At 39.9% G+C, this 17,447-nt stretch overlaps 1 protein-coding gene across 1 annotated transcript in view; it reads right to left on the bottom strand.

The window, feature by feature from the left end:
• Positions 1 to 17,447, bottom strand: part of SNCAIP (synuclein alpha interacting protein) — a 55,314-nt gene that overhangs the window by 15,085 nt on the left and 22,782 nt on the right. The window contains exons 3-7 of the mRNA XM_077816357.1: positions 15,786 to 16,651; positions 13,925 to 14,104; positions 11,009 to 11,122; positions 9,951 to 10,076; positions 7,022 to 7,191 (exon numbers count right to left, since the gene is read on the bottom strand). Of these exons, the coding sequence (XP_077672483.1) occupies positions 7,022 to 7,191; positions 9,951 to 10,076; positions 11,009 to 11,122; positions 13,925 to 14,104; positions 15,786 to 16,651 (1,456 nt within the window). The remainder of the gene's footprint in view (positions 1 to 7,021; positions 7,192 to 9,950; positions 10,077 to 11,008; positions 11,123 to 13,924; positions 14,105 to 15,785; positions 16,652 to 17,447) is intronic.

The raw sequence follows: 17,447 nt of genomic DNA, 5'->3' as shown, positions 1-17,447 counted from the left end.
TTCTGGATGGTTCAAAGTGTACTACTTACAAAGTAGCCTTGAGCAGACTGCAGACAATTGACCTAAATTTCCTGGGATGGAAGCTTTGACTCCTCTATCCACTGACAAAGCTGTCTCCTGACATAGCCGTGAATACTCAACATACACTAAATTCGGGTACCATCTTAACTAAAATACTCATATTTGTGGGTCTTGCTATTTAGCTTATCACAGATAAGCCTCACACGAAAGAGAAAACTAGAAAGATTTAATAAATGTGCAAGACAGGTGGTGTAAAGTGCTGTTTACCCACAATGCTTTCAGCACATTTGATTTTATTTCCTACCCCTTTAAGCATAGGTACTTGTACATTAAAAGTGACCATGCAAAAAGCACTACCTTTTTAATCTGCTTTATGTTTTTGGTCTTATCTACCTCCTTTATATTTTTAGTATTTTAGTATTTTTTTAATCTTGTTAGTTGTGCAGAACGAACATAGCTCTGTGACAGTGAGCTGGATTTTTTCCTAGCTCAAATACCATCAACAGAATTGTTAACTACGTTCAAAATACAGAGTCTTTATAGTTGGAAATGTCAGAGCCAGAAAGAATCCAGATGACTTCTCAGATCCCAGGTTGTATTTGCAGGACTGACAGAAAATAAATGTTTTTTCTTCTAACGTACAAAGTGGATCTGGAAAGTACTAAAGCAATAAAGGGGAGATCCCAACATGCCATTTTACAGTAACTTCTCAAAGCATAACCACACTAAGTTATACACACCTTCTCGTCTTTTAATTTTGCCTTTTCCTTCCCTTCGCCTACTCAGTTCTGTGTACTATTTTAAAATCACTCCCTCAGTCTGTCAGCACTGGATTATACTGTAAATTCCCAAGACACAGTCTTTTCCAGGGTCAGGCAAATTATTTTCATTTGCAATTACTCTCTGATAGCTACATAGCTATTCACTCACCTCTTATCCTTTTCTCAACTTCCATTTCAGAATATTAAAATAAGAAATATAAATCACATACCGGGAGAACTAATCTGAAAGAATACAAACTGCTTCATAGGTGTAACTAAAAACTTCCCATACTTGTAACCTTTATTTATATAAAGGTTTATTTATCTATATTTATATAAACCTGGATTTGTGCTGGAAATGGCCCAACTTTATGATCACTTTAGATAAGCTATTACCAGCAGGACAGTGGGGTGGGAGGAGATATTGTTTCATGGTCTCTGTGTGTATATAATGTCTGCTGCAGTTTCCACGGTATGCATCCGATGAAGTGAGCTGTAGCTCACGAAAGCTCATGCTCAAATAAATGGGTTAGTCTCTAAGGTGCCACAAGTACTCCTTTTCTTTTTGCGAATACAGACTAACACGGCTGTTACTCTGAAACCTTTATTTATATGTTTCCCTCACTAGAGCATCTTTTCTTACAGTTACTCCTGCCCAACCTCAATTATTTTTGAAAGGCACTATACAAAAACATTAGTTCTATTTATTCCTTATTAAACTAAAAATATTAAAGCTTACTCCATTGCCATATTTCCCTCATTTCATTACATAATGAATACTATGTAACAGACATGCACGCGCACACACGATAGCCTTGTGAATTACAGGATCATATATTCTTGAGGGGTAGTTATAACTCTTTAAACAGAGTCCACACCACCTGCTAGAAACACATACCCCCAGGCCCTCTATCTCCAGTTTTGGCCCCACACCACAAGAAGGATGTGGAAAAATGAGAAAGAGTCTAGTGGAGGGCAACGAACATGAATAGGGGGCTGGAGCACATGACTTATGAGGAGAGACTGAGGGAACTGGGATTATTTAGTCTGCGGAAGAGAAGAATGAGTGGGGATTTGATAGCTGCTTTCAACTGCCTGAAAGGGGGTTCCAAAGAGGATGGATCTAGACTGTTCTCAGTGATATCAGATGACAGAACAAGGAGTAATGCTCTCAAGTTGCAGTGGGGGAGGTTGGATATTAGGAAAAACTTTTTCATTAGGAGGGTGGTGAAGCACTAGAATGGGTTACCTAGGGAGGTGGTGGAATCTCCTTCCTTAGAGGTTTTTAAGGTCAGGCTTGGGATGATTTAGTTGGGGATTGGTCCTGCTTTGAGCAGGGCGTTGGACTAGATGACCCCCTGTGGTCCCTTCCAACCCTGATATTCTATGAGCAGTACTTTGTCATGCAATATTATGGACTTTGCTATTAAAATACATAATTACAGATCACCCTCACTGCTGTGTGTATAGTTAGGGGTTAATTTACTTCTAAACATCTAAAGGCCAAATACTGAGATTCTTACCTCAGGGTATGGCCCTTACTAACTATGGGCCTTACCTTACTCCTAATCAAGTCAGAGAGTTTAGTCACTGATGACAGTGGGAACAAGCTGAGGCCCCAGACTGTATCAAAATGTTTCAATGTGCCCAGATCTATTGTTTTATTTAAAAAACCCAGGCAGTTTATACAGTAGAAAATAGAACACATAAGTAATGATGGAATAACACTTTAAAGTTAACAGCTGGTATCTGAATACACTTTTATATTTTATAACAGAGTACCATACACAAAACAAATAGAGCATACTATAAAGTTTCATTTTATCCTATAATCATTATTAATTGTTTGGCTTCAACTACACAACTTTATAAAACCATTCATATAAAATTTCAGCTAAATCCCGATGTTTTATCTACAGAATGTAGATGAACAGGGGCAACAAAAGGACAGACTGCTTTTTGATGAAAACCTGTAGTCCATGCTTCACTGACACGAGGGTATTTTTGTCTATATCTTTTTATTCTAGGGCTCCTTTATTCATTGCTTTGACAAAGAGCTTGCCCCTTGAGGATTTCAAGGAAGCCATTTAGTGCTCGGCTTGGGTAGATGATTCCCACCCCCCAGCTCCACCAAATGTCATCTAGCTATGGTATTATGTCCAATACATCGTGCTGCAAACCATAGGGAGTCCACAGAGGAGTCTGCCATGGAAAGGCACTGTCAAAGAGATCTAGGGAAGGACTGATTTTATATCTTTAGGCCTGACTGAATTGTTCAGGCCAAGATAACTCAAGTAACACACAGGTCAAGGCTGATAATGCCAGTAGAGGGTCAAAAGTTGGCTCATTTGTGCATCAGGGTGTCTTCTATCAGAGGTCCATGGGTTCCTTAGGCCATAGACATATTATTGAGGAAATCAGTCTGATTAATCAAATTGTTAAGCGCCTCGGCTGATTAACCAAATTGTTAATTTGACCTTGAGAAGTACAACCGAAGGCATTTTATGTAGGCATTGTGAAAAACTTTTGTGACTGTCTTGGGACTCTCTTTTGGTTGGCTGCTCCCATTCTGAATTGATCATGTTCTCTATAACTAGACAGAGAGATGCAGGATGGGCTTTTTATATTCAAGCTGAAGATAAATACTTGTTTGTTGTTTCATTTTCCCTTTGACCCATGGTAGAAGGAAGTTTCCTGGATCTCTTTCTCTTCTGGCCTGGATTCTGAGTTCTTCTTACTCTGAAGATGAGGATGAAAGGGAGGATTTCTGGCTTCTACACATTTCCTACTTTCTGAGTGTCATATCTTCTCTCCAGGGAGAGACTGAGACCACCTTAGAGACCCTTTGTGTTTACTCTTAGCCTTTGACCTTCCTCATTTGCTCTGATCAAGAGGAAACTGAAAACTGATCTGAATGTTCTGTTTTACTCCTGTTTTTGTGCTCTTCCTTAACACTGAACCATGGAGGGGCTTAGTCCAGTAGCAGAGTGTCTTTCCCCTGGGGTTGCTCTCTGCCAGGTGCTCCTTTTCTGGGGAGGGTCCTTGAAACAAGAAACAGAAGAGATGCTTCCTGAGCTGGTTCAGGCATCTGAGCTTCTGGCTGGCCAGGATGAGCAGGAGGGATGGTGATCTGATTTCACATAGCCAGATCCCATCAGATTTGGCACAGTCTGGCTTGACAACATGCTAACAGTGGCGCCCATTCCAGGGAGGCAGATGAAGTGGCTGAAAAGGAAGGTGGTAGTATTAACCACTTTAGCGCTTCCATGGACGGAGATACAAGGGGGTTTCAGAGAAAGGCACTTATCTCCGGCTGATGTGAAGCACTGGTAAGTAAGTGGAAAAGTAAGCTGTGGTCAGCAGCAACTGGGAGGGTAGGGGGAAGGTGATGGGAAAGTGTCCAGTGTTATGCTGCAATGGCCTGATGTATCAGTCCAGGATTTGCAGCAAGTGTGGAAGGTGGCCATTCTGGAAGTCTATAGGGTCATGCTTGACACTGCTGAGGGAGTTTGCGAGGCAAAGGTGACTCTAAGCCTCCTTTTAGCCTCTTCCAATCCTGGAACCAACCAGGGGCTGCTCTAATTTATGCAGGATGGAACAGTCCCCTAGGGACCATTCTGCCAACCTAGGATCACTGGAGTGGAGGGCACTCCAGCTGTAATCCCTCCTGCTCCTGGAATAATTCCTATTATAGGCTTGGGAGAGATAGCAGAGAAAAACCAGCATAGTAAGCTTTGTGCCAACAGGAACATACCCTTTAAGTCCTCTTGGCTGAGGATCTGGCCCTCTCAGATGGGGCTGGGGCCCTGCTGAAGTTGGAATCTTGAGAAATACTGGAGTCACTGAGTCTTCCAGTTAGCCTGGAGCTGGGGCTCCCTATGCCCATTCATGACAGTGGTATCGCTGTGTGTTTCTGTGCCACTGGTTTGGGGGTGGGGGCAAAGCAAGGCCTGAACTCTTGTCCTCTTCCAGAATATGCACTGACTGCTATGTGTGGGCAACTAAGCATAGTGGGTAGTTGCTCCTATCAGTTCCAGTAGTGGGGCAAGCAGGTGGGCAGAAGTTGCTTTTTCAAGCCAACGATGGATTATTCCACTGCCTGACTAGGCTGCAAGACAGCTCCACAAGAAGCTCACAGCATTTTGTCTCTATCAGAGATGGGGGAGAGGCAGTGTTGCACTCAGTGGAACAAACCCCTTTGGCCTGAAGAGACGGAATCCGACAGAGCACAGATTGATTTCCAGCTGGGACAAGCACAGAAACTAATCCGGAGTCAAGTTTAATGATTTTAAGGGCTTCCTAGGCTCTACAGCTCAAGGGAAGCCAGGGGTCTGGGAGGTGCCTGTTGCTGTTCTCAGGAAATAGTCTGAGCTAGATATTATTCCTAAGGGGGCAAACGTGCCTGCTGGCTGGCAGGTTTAGTCTTCCCTCCCCAATGAGACATCAAAGGTAAAATCTAACAAAGGTACGGTGAGTCTTGATAAAAGAGAATTCTACTGAAACAGAGAACTGATGGTTGTGATTTATACTCTCCATTTCTATTTCAGTTTGTTTTTAGTGAAAATATAACAACCAAGATGAGTATCTAAATAAGAGTGAATTTTCAATACTGAATGACAGCATATGAAAAGTGTGACAAGATATAACATTTTTGTCTTTTGAATTCACTGCTTTGGAAGGTGTTTCTCACTGTGTGTGGGGAGTGAGGAAAGAAAGAAATGTAAGCAGCTGGATCTACTGCACCGCTTAGCAACCTAATTCTTGAGCATCATGTTCAAGTTACCAGGAAACAGGCAGGAGCCACACAAACTCATCTGGACGGGGTCAGACACTAGTCAGGTCATCATGAATCAAGACACGGTCAGGATACTAGTAATCAGGCATATCAGAGTCTGAAGCATTGGACGAGGTGTCTGTGCAGCAACCAGACAGAGCCTAATTGTGCAGACAGCTTCCTATTTAAACCCAAAGAGAGGCACAGGAAGCCCTGACCAATTAGAGATCCTGGTGTTCCTTCAGTCAGGGCCCGAAAGAGGCCTCACTGATGTTGCTTTTGGTTTCGTGATCTCTCCGTTTGGTCAGCAAGTAGAGATTAACTGGGTGTGAGCAGGGAGAGGTCAGTTGACTAGCAATCTTACAGGTTCAAGAGCCATGGGGTCATTACAGTGTGTGTGTAAAATGTAAACTATCACTAACTGAGATGTTTCAATAACACATGTATACACGTTTGCATGTATGTTCACAAAAACAAAATACCTCAAATGAACTGAAGTGTTCTGTAATGACACAGGAGGCAAGTTGCTACTGTAAAGTCTTTTTGTTATATATACACAAAATCCTATGCAGCAGATACACATGTACTTAAAACAAAGGAAGAATAAATATTAAATAAAACATTTTGACCCTGATTCTCAAAACATTGGGTTTGTAATTGACCACATAAATCATGTGACCCATGTCTGAATGTGTAAATGGGATAGAGCGTGCACTAAAAGCTGGATTTTCAAGGTTCATTTTTGGTCTAATATTACCACTGATCTCAATGGGAGCCAAGTTAGGCCAATACTGAGTGCTTTTGAAAATTCACCCTAAGGGAACATTCAACCACAATAACTGCTTACACAATGCAGACATGCTATCGCACACCTAACATTTCGAAAATCAGGCCCTTATAGCTAATTCATTTGCTATGCGCCATAGCGATGCACTCAAACTTGGTCATATGCAGAAAAAAACCAGAACATAGTATTCTGGAAATATTGTATTTCCAAGACCCAAAGACTTTCCAACTACTATTTTCGTTATTCCTCAAAACGTCAACACGCAACACTGTAATTGCAAATAACCATTTTAATGCATCTAAATGTATGCTAAGTGAATAGAAAAATAAGATTAGAAATCATGTGATCCTTAGGCTTTTAAGGGAACAAGTGTAAGGTGATTACTTACACACACATAAATACATAGATATCATCACTCAAACCCACGCCCACATAAGAACAGCGAACTCTCACCAAGATTAGTAGAAGAGCTAAGCAGTTAAAGATGAAGGAGCAGCTTGATTAGAGTTTGTAAGAGTATGGTGGTGGATGGAGAAAGAAGGGGAAAGTGTTAATTGACTAATTTTAATGTAGAGGAAGCAGAGAGACCTAGTTAATAAACTGAAGACAAGGGAGAGACTTGTTTTGAGAACATTCCCCGTGTAGCCACTATCCCACCCTTATGAATTAGACACTTACTCCTTTAGTTGTTTAGTTAACTTCACAACCTGAGATGCCAATGACATGCATGTCTCCACAACCACTAAGTAACGGGAACACATGGTGTGTCCATGTCGTTCAGCACTTTGTGAGGGTTTCTCTCCAGCACGGTTTTGCATAGTGACATTTGCTCCATATTCAACCAATGTCTGCAAAGATGTAGAAAGAACACGACTAGCTGTAAGTGTCTTTAAAACCTCTGCTATAAACTAAGGCAAAGGTTTTCAAGTCAATGGGAACTGCTGGGTATTCCTATTAAGGTTCCTAATAAGGTTCCTAAAACTGAATTCAGAACCCTGATTTTAGGCACTCCGTTTTGAAAATCTTGGTCTAAATTATTTTTAAAAATCATCCATACAGATAACTCTTCAGTAAGTCAGAGCTCTAACTTCACAATCAAAGTTAACAATGGGGAACAGGAATAATTTAGAATACTGAACTATCCCTTAAGATGATTATAGAGACCAGATGATACATTTCCCCCTTTTTGCTTTTCCTGTCCCACAGTTAATTTGATTTTACACCTTTTGTTACTTTGTGTAATGTAACTTTTATAATGGGTTTTAAATATACAGTATACACTGGGGTTGAGACTAGTGAACGTAAAGAGAGTTTACATTTGTACACCTGCCAAATTTTGCTTGTGATAATCAGGGGTGAAAGTAAGATAAAATACTTACCGGTACGGGGACCTGGCTCTGGATCCCTGGAAAGGGTGGGGCCTTGGGATCAGCCTCCCCCAGCCAGCCCATGCTGGTCAGGGCTCTGGCAGTGATTTAAAGGGCCCGGGGCTCCAGCTGCTGCTGCGGTAGGAGCCGGGAACCCCAGGCACTTTTCAATAGCCGAGCCCCGGGGCAGCTGCCCCTTTTGGCCCCCCCCTTCGGCGGTGGCCAGGGAGGGGAGTCGGGGGGTGCATGGAAAAAGGGGCACACTGTACTGGCCCGTACCAGCCTACTTTCACTTCTGGTAATAATACAATAAGCCTTTTTCAAATGCACTTGTACAAAATCTACCTTTTTCTGTGAGTGACCAACTAGCCTGATTTTAAGAATGCCTTACTATGAAATTACCGATCCAAGCTTTTCAGCTCAACTGGGTTTTCACTGGCACAGGGAATCCCTGAGAATAATAAGGTCAGTGCAGCTAGCTTTCTGTCCTGGTCGCTTGGCATAGGAGCATGTTGTAGATGGAAGATGTGGCAGACTCAGAGGGGTGACAGACACACTCGAAGAACTCTAGTAGATGGGAGTGGCACAACTTTCCTTTACAGAAGCTGTGCTTTTTTAAAAAAAGAATCTAATTATTATTTCAAATAAATTTTCCTGGTACTGATATAAAGCTTACTGGTCTGTAATTGCCAGGTTTTCCCCTACTGGTTTATCTATCAAAGAAAAAATTATTTTCAAAAATTCAGGACAATTTATTCAAGTTACCTCTTCAGAAGGGAAACGGGACTAGTCTTGCGTTCCATTTAACTTCATTTCCCAGAATGGACTGGAATTGTTACCATTCCATGCAAAATCATTTGCTAAACACTGCTCTTTCACAATTTATCGCACAGCTCTAAGGGACACTGTCAAAGTTGGTAGCCTTAAACATTGACCTACCATGACAGTACTCCCATCTGGTAGGTCCTACACCTTTCGCATTCCTTCCATCTATTTCTTTTCCAACTGATCGTTGCAACTATCTGAAAAATAACAACAAAAACACTAAGATAGGGATTGCGCATATGCGCTGATTCGTTTAATGTGACTCTCACAATAAACTGGGAAGGGTCCACTCCTGACGTCTTTCAAAGCAGGACAGCATCTCACTAACAAGGAAATTCAGGAATCAAAGTTTTGTAATGGTCATGTCTCCAAATCTGTTTGATCGATTTCTTACCTCAACGTCTGCTGGTTCAATTTTCTCCTATTGTGCTTACTACTTACAGATGCCTGAAATGACTTTCCTGAAATTAGCACTCCTTGTCTATGACTCTCAAAAAAATATTACTACTGGTCAGATACATTTTCTCTGTTTCTCTCTTCCTCTTGCCCCTGTATCTTCTTTTTCCCATCTCGGCTTCTGAGTTTGTGTCTTCCATCCATGTAGCTGATCTTCTCTTTTCCTCTTCTCTCTATTCTCCTTCCTTTCTGACCAATATCTTTCTCAGATACTCTCCTTTTCCACACAATCCATTTGCCATCCATTTAGACTAATTCTTTCCCCATCCATTATTCATCCTGTCAACAATTTTGGCTGCCTAACACAAGAAGTGCTAGCAGCACTGAACACTAGAAACCATTTTTGTGCACAATGCTTCTGATGATTCCCAGGGATTAAGACTGTGCAATGCTGGACTGGGCAGCTAGCTCTGCGTGCAGTTGTTCATCACAGTGCACCATCGCTGTTTATGGTTTTTCTCCCTTCTGGATAGTTGCAATGGTTTACTCGAAAGAGAAATAGATGGCAAGCATCAGAAAGGTAAGAGCTTTCAAAGGAGGTCAATGCCAGAGTATGCCTATCAATCCTGACAGAGTCCCTTTCAGCTCTTTAGAAGTTCATTGACTCATTAAGGGGGTAGTCTCATCTTAATGCACATGGAGTCACGTTATCTTTCTGTGTATCAATTAAAAAAAAACCTCTCTACAAATTCAGTCCTTAATTCTTGTCTCATTACAACATAATTACTGTGGATTTACATGAGTATAACAGAGTGGAGTTTAGCACTTAAGGTACATACGTTTTTAGAAGTTTCACTTTGTGGCCTACTTGTTCAAGCTTTTTTATGGTTTCAGTATCTTTTTATTATAAGGATTTATTTCTTATCGATACGGTTCTCCATTTTGATATTAAGGATTTTTAATCAGCAGATTTTTAAATTTAAAGGAGCGCTCTGAAATACGTGTAGTTAGTACTCTACCTGTATACATCCTAAATAGCCATGCTGGGCAGCTATGTGCACTGCACTGTTACCATCCTGGTCAACTTCATCCAAAGAAATCCCTTGTTCTTGCATAAACTGGAGAAGCCAGAGAAGTATTTTCTCCTAAGGAAAAAGATTAAGAAAGAAATAAAGCAAAAGCAAAATTTATTAGAGATGGCGCTGGTAACACTAACTATTATTAAAGTTGCTTGACACTTCTCTTAAGACCCTGTTTTCAGTTCAGGTATCCCCCTTAAAATTCTTCCTTGGAACAATCTGGAAGGAGCTAGTGGTCTTGGTACATATAGGTACTAATGACATAGGGAAAAGTAGGAGAGAGGACCTGGGAGCTAAATTTAGGAAACAGATTAAAGTCCAGGTAGCATTCTCCATGGTAGCATTCTCTGAAATGCTTCCAGTTCCATGCATAGGGCCAGTTAGACAGGCAGAACTGCAGTATCTCAATGAGAGATCAGTGAGAGGGAAAAAAAGCAGTGGTGGCAAAATCAGCAACTGGTTCTGTGCTGTTCCCAGTTACACAGGATAAGATGAGGGCTGCTTGTGCACTCCCCCTCTGAAGGCCATCAGGCTTTGACTGGCCCCTGAAGAAATTTGGGGGAGAGTAACCTATCCACCAGAGGAACGAGACAGGGTTAGCAGCCCATTAGTTCTTTTCCTCAAGAGACACCTTGAGATGTCCATTAGGACCATGATGAGATGACTAATCTCTTCTACCAGAGGTGAGAGAGTAACGTACCAACCTAATGTGTCACTTAACCCTACCCACAGCCAATAATTTACATCTTGATGGCAGGAACTAGAAGGAGAAATAATTTTAAAACACCTTAATTAAAATATGCAGTTGTATGGGGCCTTAACATTCTGACTAATTAAGAAAGTTTGTATTTAATAATTGAGAGGTTGCATTTAGTAATGAATGTAAGTTCTGTTGCAAAACATCTCACATGAAGAACAGTATAAAAGGGAATTCTTGTGCAAGCATTGAATCAGTCTCTTTTAAAAAGCAAAAACACTCATTTAAAATGGAACCATACCTGACCATAGCAACCTGCATAGTGAATAAGGCTTGGGTGATCTTTTGAGCAACTTAATTCAGCAATGGCTTCTGTTTCGCTCACCATCCACCGTACACACTCCAGTTGACCATTCTAAATAGAGAAAGAGAAGGATTAAAAAAATTCCAGTTGTTTTAGATTCCAAACCACATCTACTACATATTGAAATGCTAATGAGAATCATGTATGCATACTGATGTTCATGTAAATCATCCTAATTTGTTTGCAAGGTTGTGTTTATATCTACTGATAACATATTTGTTAACGCAAGTGGGCTGGCTTAATTATAACGTGATAGTGATAACATTTTGCCTACTTAAAATTTACCCTGGAGATTTATATGAATAAATTATTCCTCCCTTTCCCTTCTAAATGCCTGTTGTATAGAGTTTTTGGCACAGAATGGCTGCTGAATGACACCACAGATGCGGCTGCATTTCAAGAGTAAATGAAGTGATACTTAAATATTCAAGCTGTACAGAATGGAACTCTGCTGGTGTAACTCATGAGATTAGTCCCAGCAATTTAGAAGTCAAATCAATGGGACTACTACTTGTGCGAATAGATAGAGTATGATTTGGCCACATATATTAAACTTTTACTGTCACACAGTTAAAGGGATACTCTCTAGATTAGGAGATACAAAATTTGACCTGCCTTTACCTGATAAGATACATTTCTTTTTGTAAAACCTTTGTAATGCTCTATCTAAAAAGTTTCAAGTTACTTTACTCACTTTCTTATATTTCTCTCAATTTAATTAAAAATAATTAAAGCTGTGAAAATATTGTAATGTATACTTTTAATCAGTCCTTTAAAAGAAATCTTACATCTCAGATCCTGGCTCTAATGCAGCCAAATTTAAAACTATCTTGATAAAACAATACCTTTTTTTACCACCCCTCAAATAAAATCTTCTATTTTGAGACTTTTTAAATCAAAGAAATGGATTAATAAATGATAGTGTTTGCTAAACAACTAAAGTCATCAAGGGAACCCTTTATAATTTGCAGGGGGCTTTCACATAAGTTAAAACAAACTATCAGTATGGCAGTGTGACTTGCTTGATACAGCACTTACTCCAGTTCAACTCTCCAGCTCATGAAAGAATCAGAATGAGGTCTTAAATTACCTGGCTCGGTTGGAATTCACTCAGTCCTTAATCGAGAATGATGTGCATCACACAAACATCATCTTCTGAAGCATGTGGCAATGGTCATTGTCAGAGACAATTAGAATAATCTGGTATGGGAAGTCCTGCTCCTATACACAGACATTGGGTCTGCACACTGGTGTAAATCAGAATATACTCCATTGGAGTTATACTGTTATATAACTCCATTGGAGTCATACTGGTGTAAAACAAGTGCAAGGAGAATAAAACCCATAATAAATTATATTGGTGCCTAAAGAGTTGCAGGGATGGGGATTAAAGACTGTCAAATTTAGTTATGCCAGAACTATTTTACAACTTGAAGGACAACACAAGCACAACACATTATAATTAATGGAAGTTGTGCCTGAGTCTCCTACATGATACAGTACCCATGCCTTCATAGTATAATAAATATATATATAGTGCTTTTTATCTCAAAGGATGCCCACACGTTTTATAAACAAAAGGAATGGCTTCATCAACTATTGAAAAAACAGCCATGCACTCTGGGAAGGAAGACAATGAAGTTAGCAGAGTATAGCAACGCTATCTGACAGGTTAGGATAAGTAGTAAAGAAAAATACTACACTCAACTGAAACTGCAAGAGGACTTTAGGGAGACAGAATGTGGATATCCAGACTTGAATTTGGCCAGGACAGTCACTCTAAGGCTATGTCTATACCGTGTGCCTTACAATGGCACAACTGTGCCACTGGAGCCATGCCTTTGCAATGTACGCAGCGTAGCTGCTCTTTGTCGCTGGGAGAGAGCTTTCCTGGTGACAAAATGACACCACCTCCAACGAGGGGCAGTAGCTTCATCACCGGGAGAGCACTTTCCACCGATGAAGTGCTGTCCACACAGGCACTTTTTGTTGTTGAAACTCTTGTTGTTCAGGGGGGTGGTTTTTATACCCCTGAGCGACAGAAGTTTTAATGACAAAAGTGCAGTGTAGACATAGCCTAAGATTCCTATAACTCTGAAAAGCAATTTACTTGCCAAGAGAAGTTAGACATCCATTTCATTCCTTATTTGAAAGATAGCAGTTTAGTTTTACTGTCAAACTTCCTGCACACCATTGGATTTTACTACAGCACAACAGCACTATAAAGTTTCATGTTTTACTGTAAAATACATTTTCCCATAAGCTTTAACTTTTTCCCAGGTGACATTCATTTTTCTAGTTTTTGACAGGCTGCACGCAGTGCTCTGCAAGAGGTCCATTTTAACTTTGGTCTGGTACTCCAAACTGCTCTTGATATCGAAGAAGTTTCAGCTTCAGATGTGGCACATTGAAAAAAGCAGCATTAGAAACTACCAAAAGTGCTGTCATGCTTTACCAACACATATTTCCCATACTTGTCTTTAATACTATACTCATCTGAGTGAAAAACAAGACATAGTTATAGCCAGTAAAGGTATACTAGTCTGAATCTGAGTTAATATGAATAAAAGTTCCTTGAAATAGAACAGCTGATTTTTCTTAATACCAGTTAACTAAGCTAAAGTTAGGTTAATGTGTATGTGAATAAAACAACAACAATCCATTAAATGATACAGTGGTTTATGGCTGACATTAACTCTATAAAAGAAACACATTTTTATTTACTTATGTGACATCACTTAATGACAGAAATACCCCCTTTTTGCTTTAATTTAGCAAAAGGATTGAAAACAACATCATCCTGGTCTAAGCATTATTTATAGCCCAAAGATAGATTATTTAAGCCCAAATCACCTTTATTGCTAACCCAGCTGGAGTTAGTTGTTCATTGTTCCGCTCATTCAAACAGTCTTCTCCCATCAAAGAAGTGAGATGTTGCAAGCACTCTGCGTGTCCCTGTGATGCTGCTATGTGCAACAGATTGTTCTCCCTTTCATCATGAATTTTGTCCAGATTGTCTGCTGCTAGGTGTGGCTGTGCAAAAAGGAACAGTGGAAAAGGCAGCAATTCAATTATGCAATTTAGGATAAAAATGTATACAGGATATCAAGTCTCACGGTTCTGGATATAAGCCGATCACAGGATATAAGCCAAACACCAATATATGGGCCTATGAAGAATCATTCTCCATGCACGTTATTGTACATTTGTCCATAAGAGGGGTTTTACACTTTCCTCTAAAGCATCTAGTGCTGGTGTAATCAGAAACTAGAAGGACTATTGGTCTGATTCAGCAGTTTCTAACAAGATTCTCATATACAGAGAAAGGTCATGTCCTGTGGTTTGGCCTCTCTGTATAGTTTCTGGTTACTTTATCTGACAGAATATACTCACATTTCGAATGTTTTTTTAAAATTTGTCCCTTTTCTTTTTTGCTACTATCTCTAGGAGTAATTTGGCATAAAGTGTCCATGACTCCCCTTAGCAAATTTGCCTATGCTTTTTTCCCCCCGTTTCACATGCCACTAGGAGGACAAATAATTGAAAAAAGGTCAGATTTATCCTAGTTCATGGTAAAAGTGGTAGCTTATATTAGGTACAGTGAAAAATGTAATTAAGCTCTGAAACGTCTGAATGCTATTTTAATGTGTTAGCTAGTTCCATTAATATTATTTGTATTGCAATAGTGCTTAGAATTATTGTATTAACCAATGCACAGATATATGGCAATATGTGATCCTTGCCTGAATCTAATTTTAAAACAAAACATAACTGTTTTTCAGAAACAACAGGAGAGAGAGGAAGAAGGGAGGACAAAGGTAAGGAGTAACAGTGACAAGATCATATGGTTATGCAGATTAGCTAGCATACAATCTGATTCAATTAGGTGTTTTATACAAAAATCCTCTGCGTTTCTTTACTTCCAGCTTTTTGAATTCTGTTATTATTTTTAGTATTGTGATCTATTCCTCTGCCTTTTTCTAGTCTTTGAATAACTCTGCTTTTGTCTTTGTTGCTGTGTTAATTATGCGCCATTGTGCTTGCTTTAGACTGGTAAAGCTGAACAAAAGACAGCACAAAATAGTGCATGCACTGCTACTCTGACAGCCTTTCTGAGTCTTGTTTCCCTGCATCATGATGTTAATTTGCAACTAGTTACTTTGGAAACGCCTATTCATGGTTCTGATCGAAGAGCTGGAACTAACCAAAACTTCATATGGGTCAGAGGGCAATCAAGCTTTAGCTCCCATCTGTGAATGCTGCTGCAACAAACTGGCATAAACACTCCTGAATAATAATCAGAATACAACAGAAGCCTCTCTGTTCCCATGGTCAGCATCTGAGTAGAAAGTGACGTAATCCACAAATAACTGAACAAAGTGAACTGCAAACATTCTGCAAGGCAAAACTTCGTAAAGAAATACATTTTAATTTAGTAAACAAGTAGATTTTAAGAAGAAAAGCATCTGCATTTTATATTATTTCAGTTTATTATCTAAATTACTAATATTGTCCATCATGACTACCTAAGATTAAATATCATATTTGTACATAAACTCCACGTTTCATTTGGAAACCCATGCACACAGTTTCTGATTAAAGGGGATCAAATGGAGTTGCAACGTATGATATGCACCTAATCAACTGTCGACTTATTGTATTGTCTTACAGATGTGTTTTATTAGAAATGCCTTATGAAAAGGATGACACTTACCAGTAATGATATCTGCCCTTCTTTCACAATGTTTAAGATGCTTTTATTTTTTTTCATGTCTTCACCCCTTTCCTCTGGGCCTCCTGAGCTGCTCCAGTTCATATTACTGTTCAGTTCATCAAGTTTGTTTTCTGTCACGGCTGTCTGCAGATGAAAAGTCCTCAGCTGGCAGTTTGGCATTGTCTTCTCAGTTTTATGAGCTTGGGGATCAGTAAATGTCCCGTTGAGGAAGCCCTTGCTCTGGGCTTCAGTTTCATGGACTGAGCTACATTTAACTAGAGGCTGGGAAAGCTCTAATTCTTCAGCTAAATGCTTGTGCTGATTAAGGACAATGGACTGCGCATTTCTCATCTGAGAGCTTTTCACAGGGGACAGAACACAAAACTGTGTTGTGCTGGCTGGCAAGTTCTCACTGTTTCCTGCAGAGCAGGTCTTGCCACTCAGACCATTCTCTGTTGAACATACACCCAAAATCCTTTTCTCTGGGGCCACCTTGGTAAAAGAAGCAAGTTGCTGGCTTGATTTAATGTAAGGCACATCCAAAATTTCATCCATGTCCAGGTCATAATGCTCCAGCTCCCCAAGCAAAACACCAGACTCAATGCTTTTACTTTTAAGGCCCTCTCCATCTCCTGAACACTGATCATCATTCTGAGATGTAGGGTGAGAATCGCTACCTTTCTGGTATTCCACCTTCTGGTTCTTTTGATCATCACTTTCATTGTTCTCGGAGCTCTCCGGCTGGTGCTTTAGTGGGGAAACCCTCTTCACTGGTCTGAACTTACTGTACATGTCTGCAATTCCTGTTGGTTTTTGTGCATTTCCAATAAGAGTTGAAACGCCACAGCTCCAGCCAGTGCTTGAAACTACAGAAAAAAAGTAATTTGAGTAAGAACAGAACATCAGTATCAGGTGTATATGTTTATCCAGTTGTATACTTTGAAGATTAAAGCACAAGGAACAGAAATTTACTAGAAAACATGTTACATTCACACCTAAGCAGATTTGCAGTTAACCATACTTCTGCTACAGTAATACCAAAATTAAACAGTCTGGAAAGAAACTCTTTTCAAATTTGACATACACCTTAAACAAAAAGAACTGAACCAAATTTAATGAGAAAAATGTAAACCCCAAGTACATGATGCATGTAACATCAATTGGTAAAGGTCTATTGGCATCCATATTAATCCTGTCATAAAACCATGGTAACCTATGCTCTACCATTTTTATCTCATTGAGCTTCATTGGAAGAGTGGGATATTCTTCTGCGCGTTTAGCAATAGGGCTGTTTGGAAATTTCCCATCACAATTGACTTTCACTGGAAATTTGGATTTTTTATTAAAAGTTTTTCACAAAAACTGTCTGCTTTCTGCAGAAAAATTTTATTCTTCATCAAAGAACTGGAAAGTTCTTGGACTCTGGTTGAAAATGAGATATATCTATTTGGATGTGCCACTATGGTGCCTCAAAGGAGCTGTAATTCCTTGACTTATGTCCCCATTCTCCTCTATGGGTCAGGCTCCCCAGCTTGACTTTATGCCCCATTATATATTGCAGGCATGGGACTCCTGTGGTGCACCACGTCCCCTCACCCCCAGGGAAAATTGTGATGCTTCGTAGGAAACGTACTCTGACCCAGGGAGCTTGTATGGGAGAGG

The sequence above is a fragment of the Eretmochelys imbricata genome, chromosome 5 (assembly GCF_965152235.1).
Source record: "Eretmochelys imbricata isolate rEreImb1 chromosome 5, rEreImb1.hap1, whole genome shotgun sequence".
Classification (NCBI taxonomy): Eukaryota; Metazoa; Chordata; order Testudines; family Cheloniidae; genus Eretmochelys; species Eretmochelys imbricata.
Note: the sequence above shows the minus strand (reverse complement) of the source record. Positions and strands in the feature narration are given on the sequence as shown.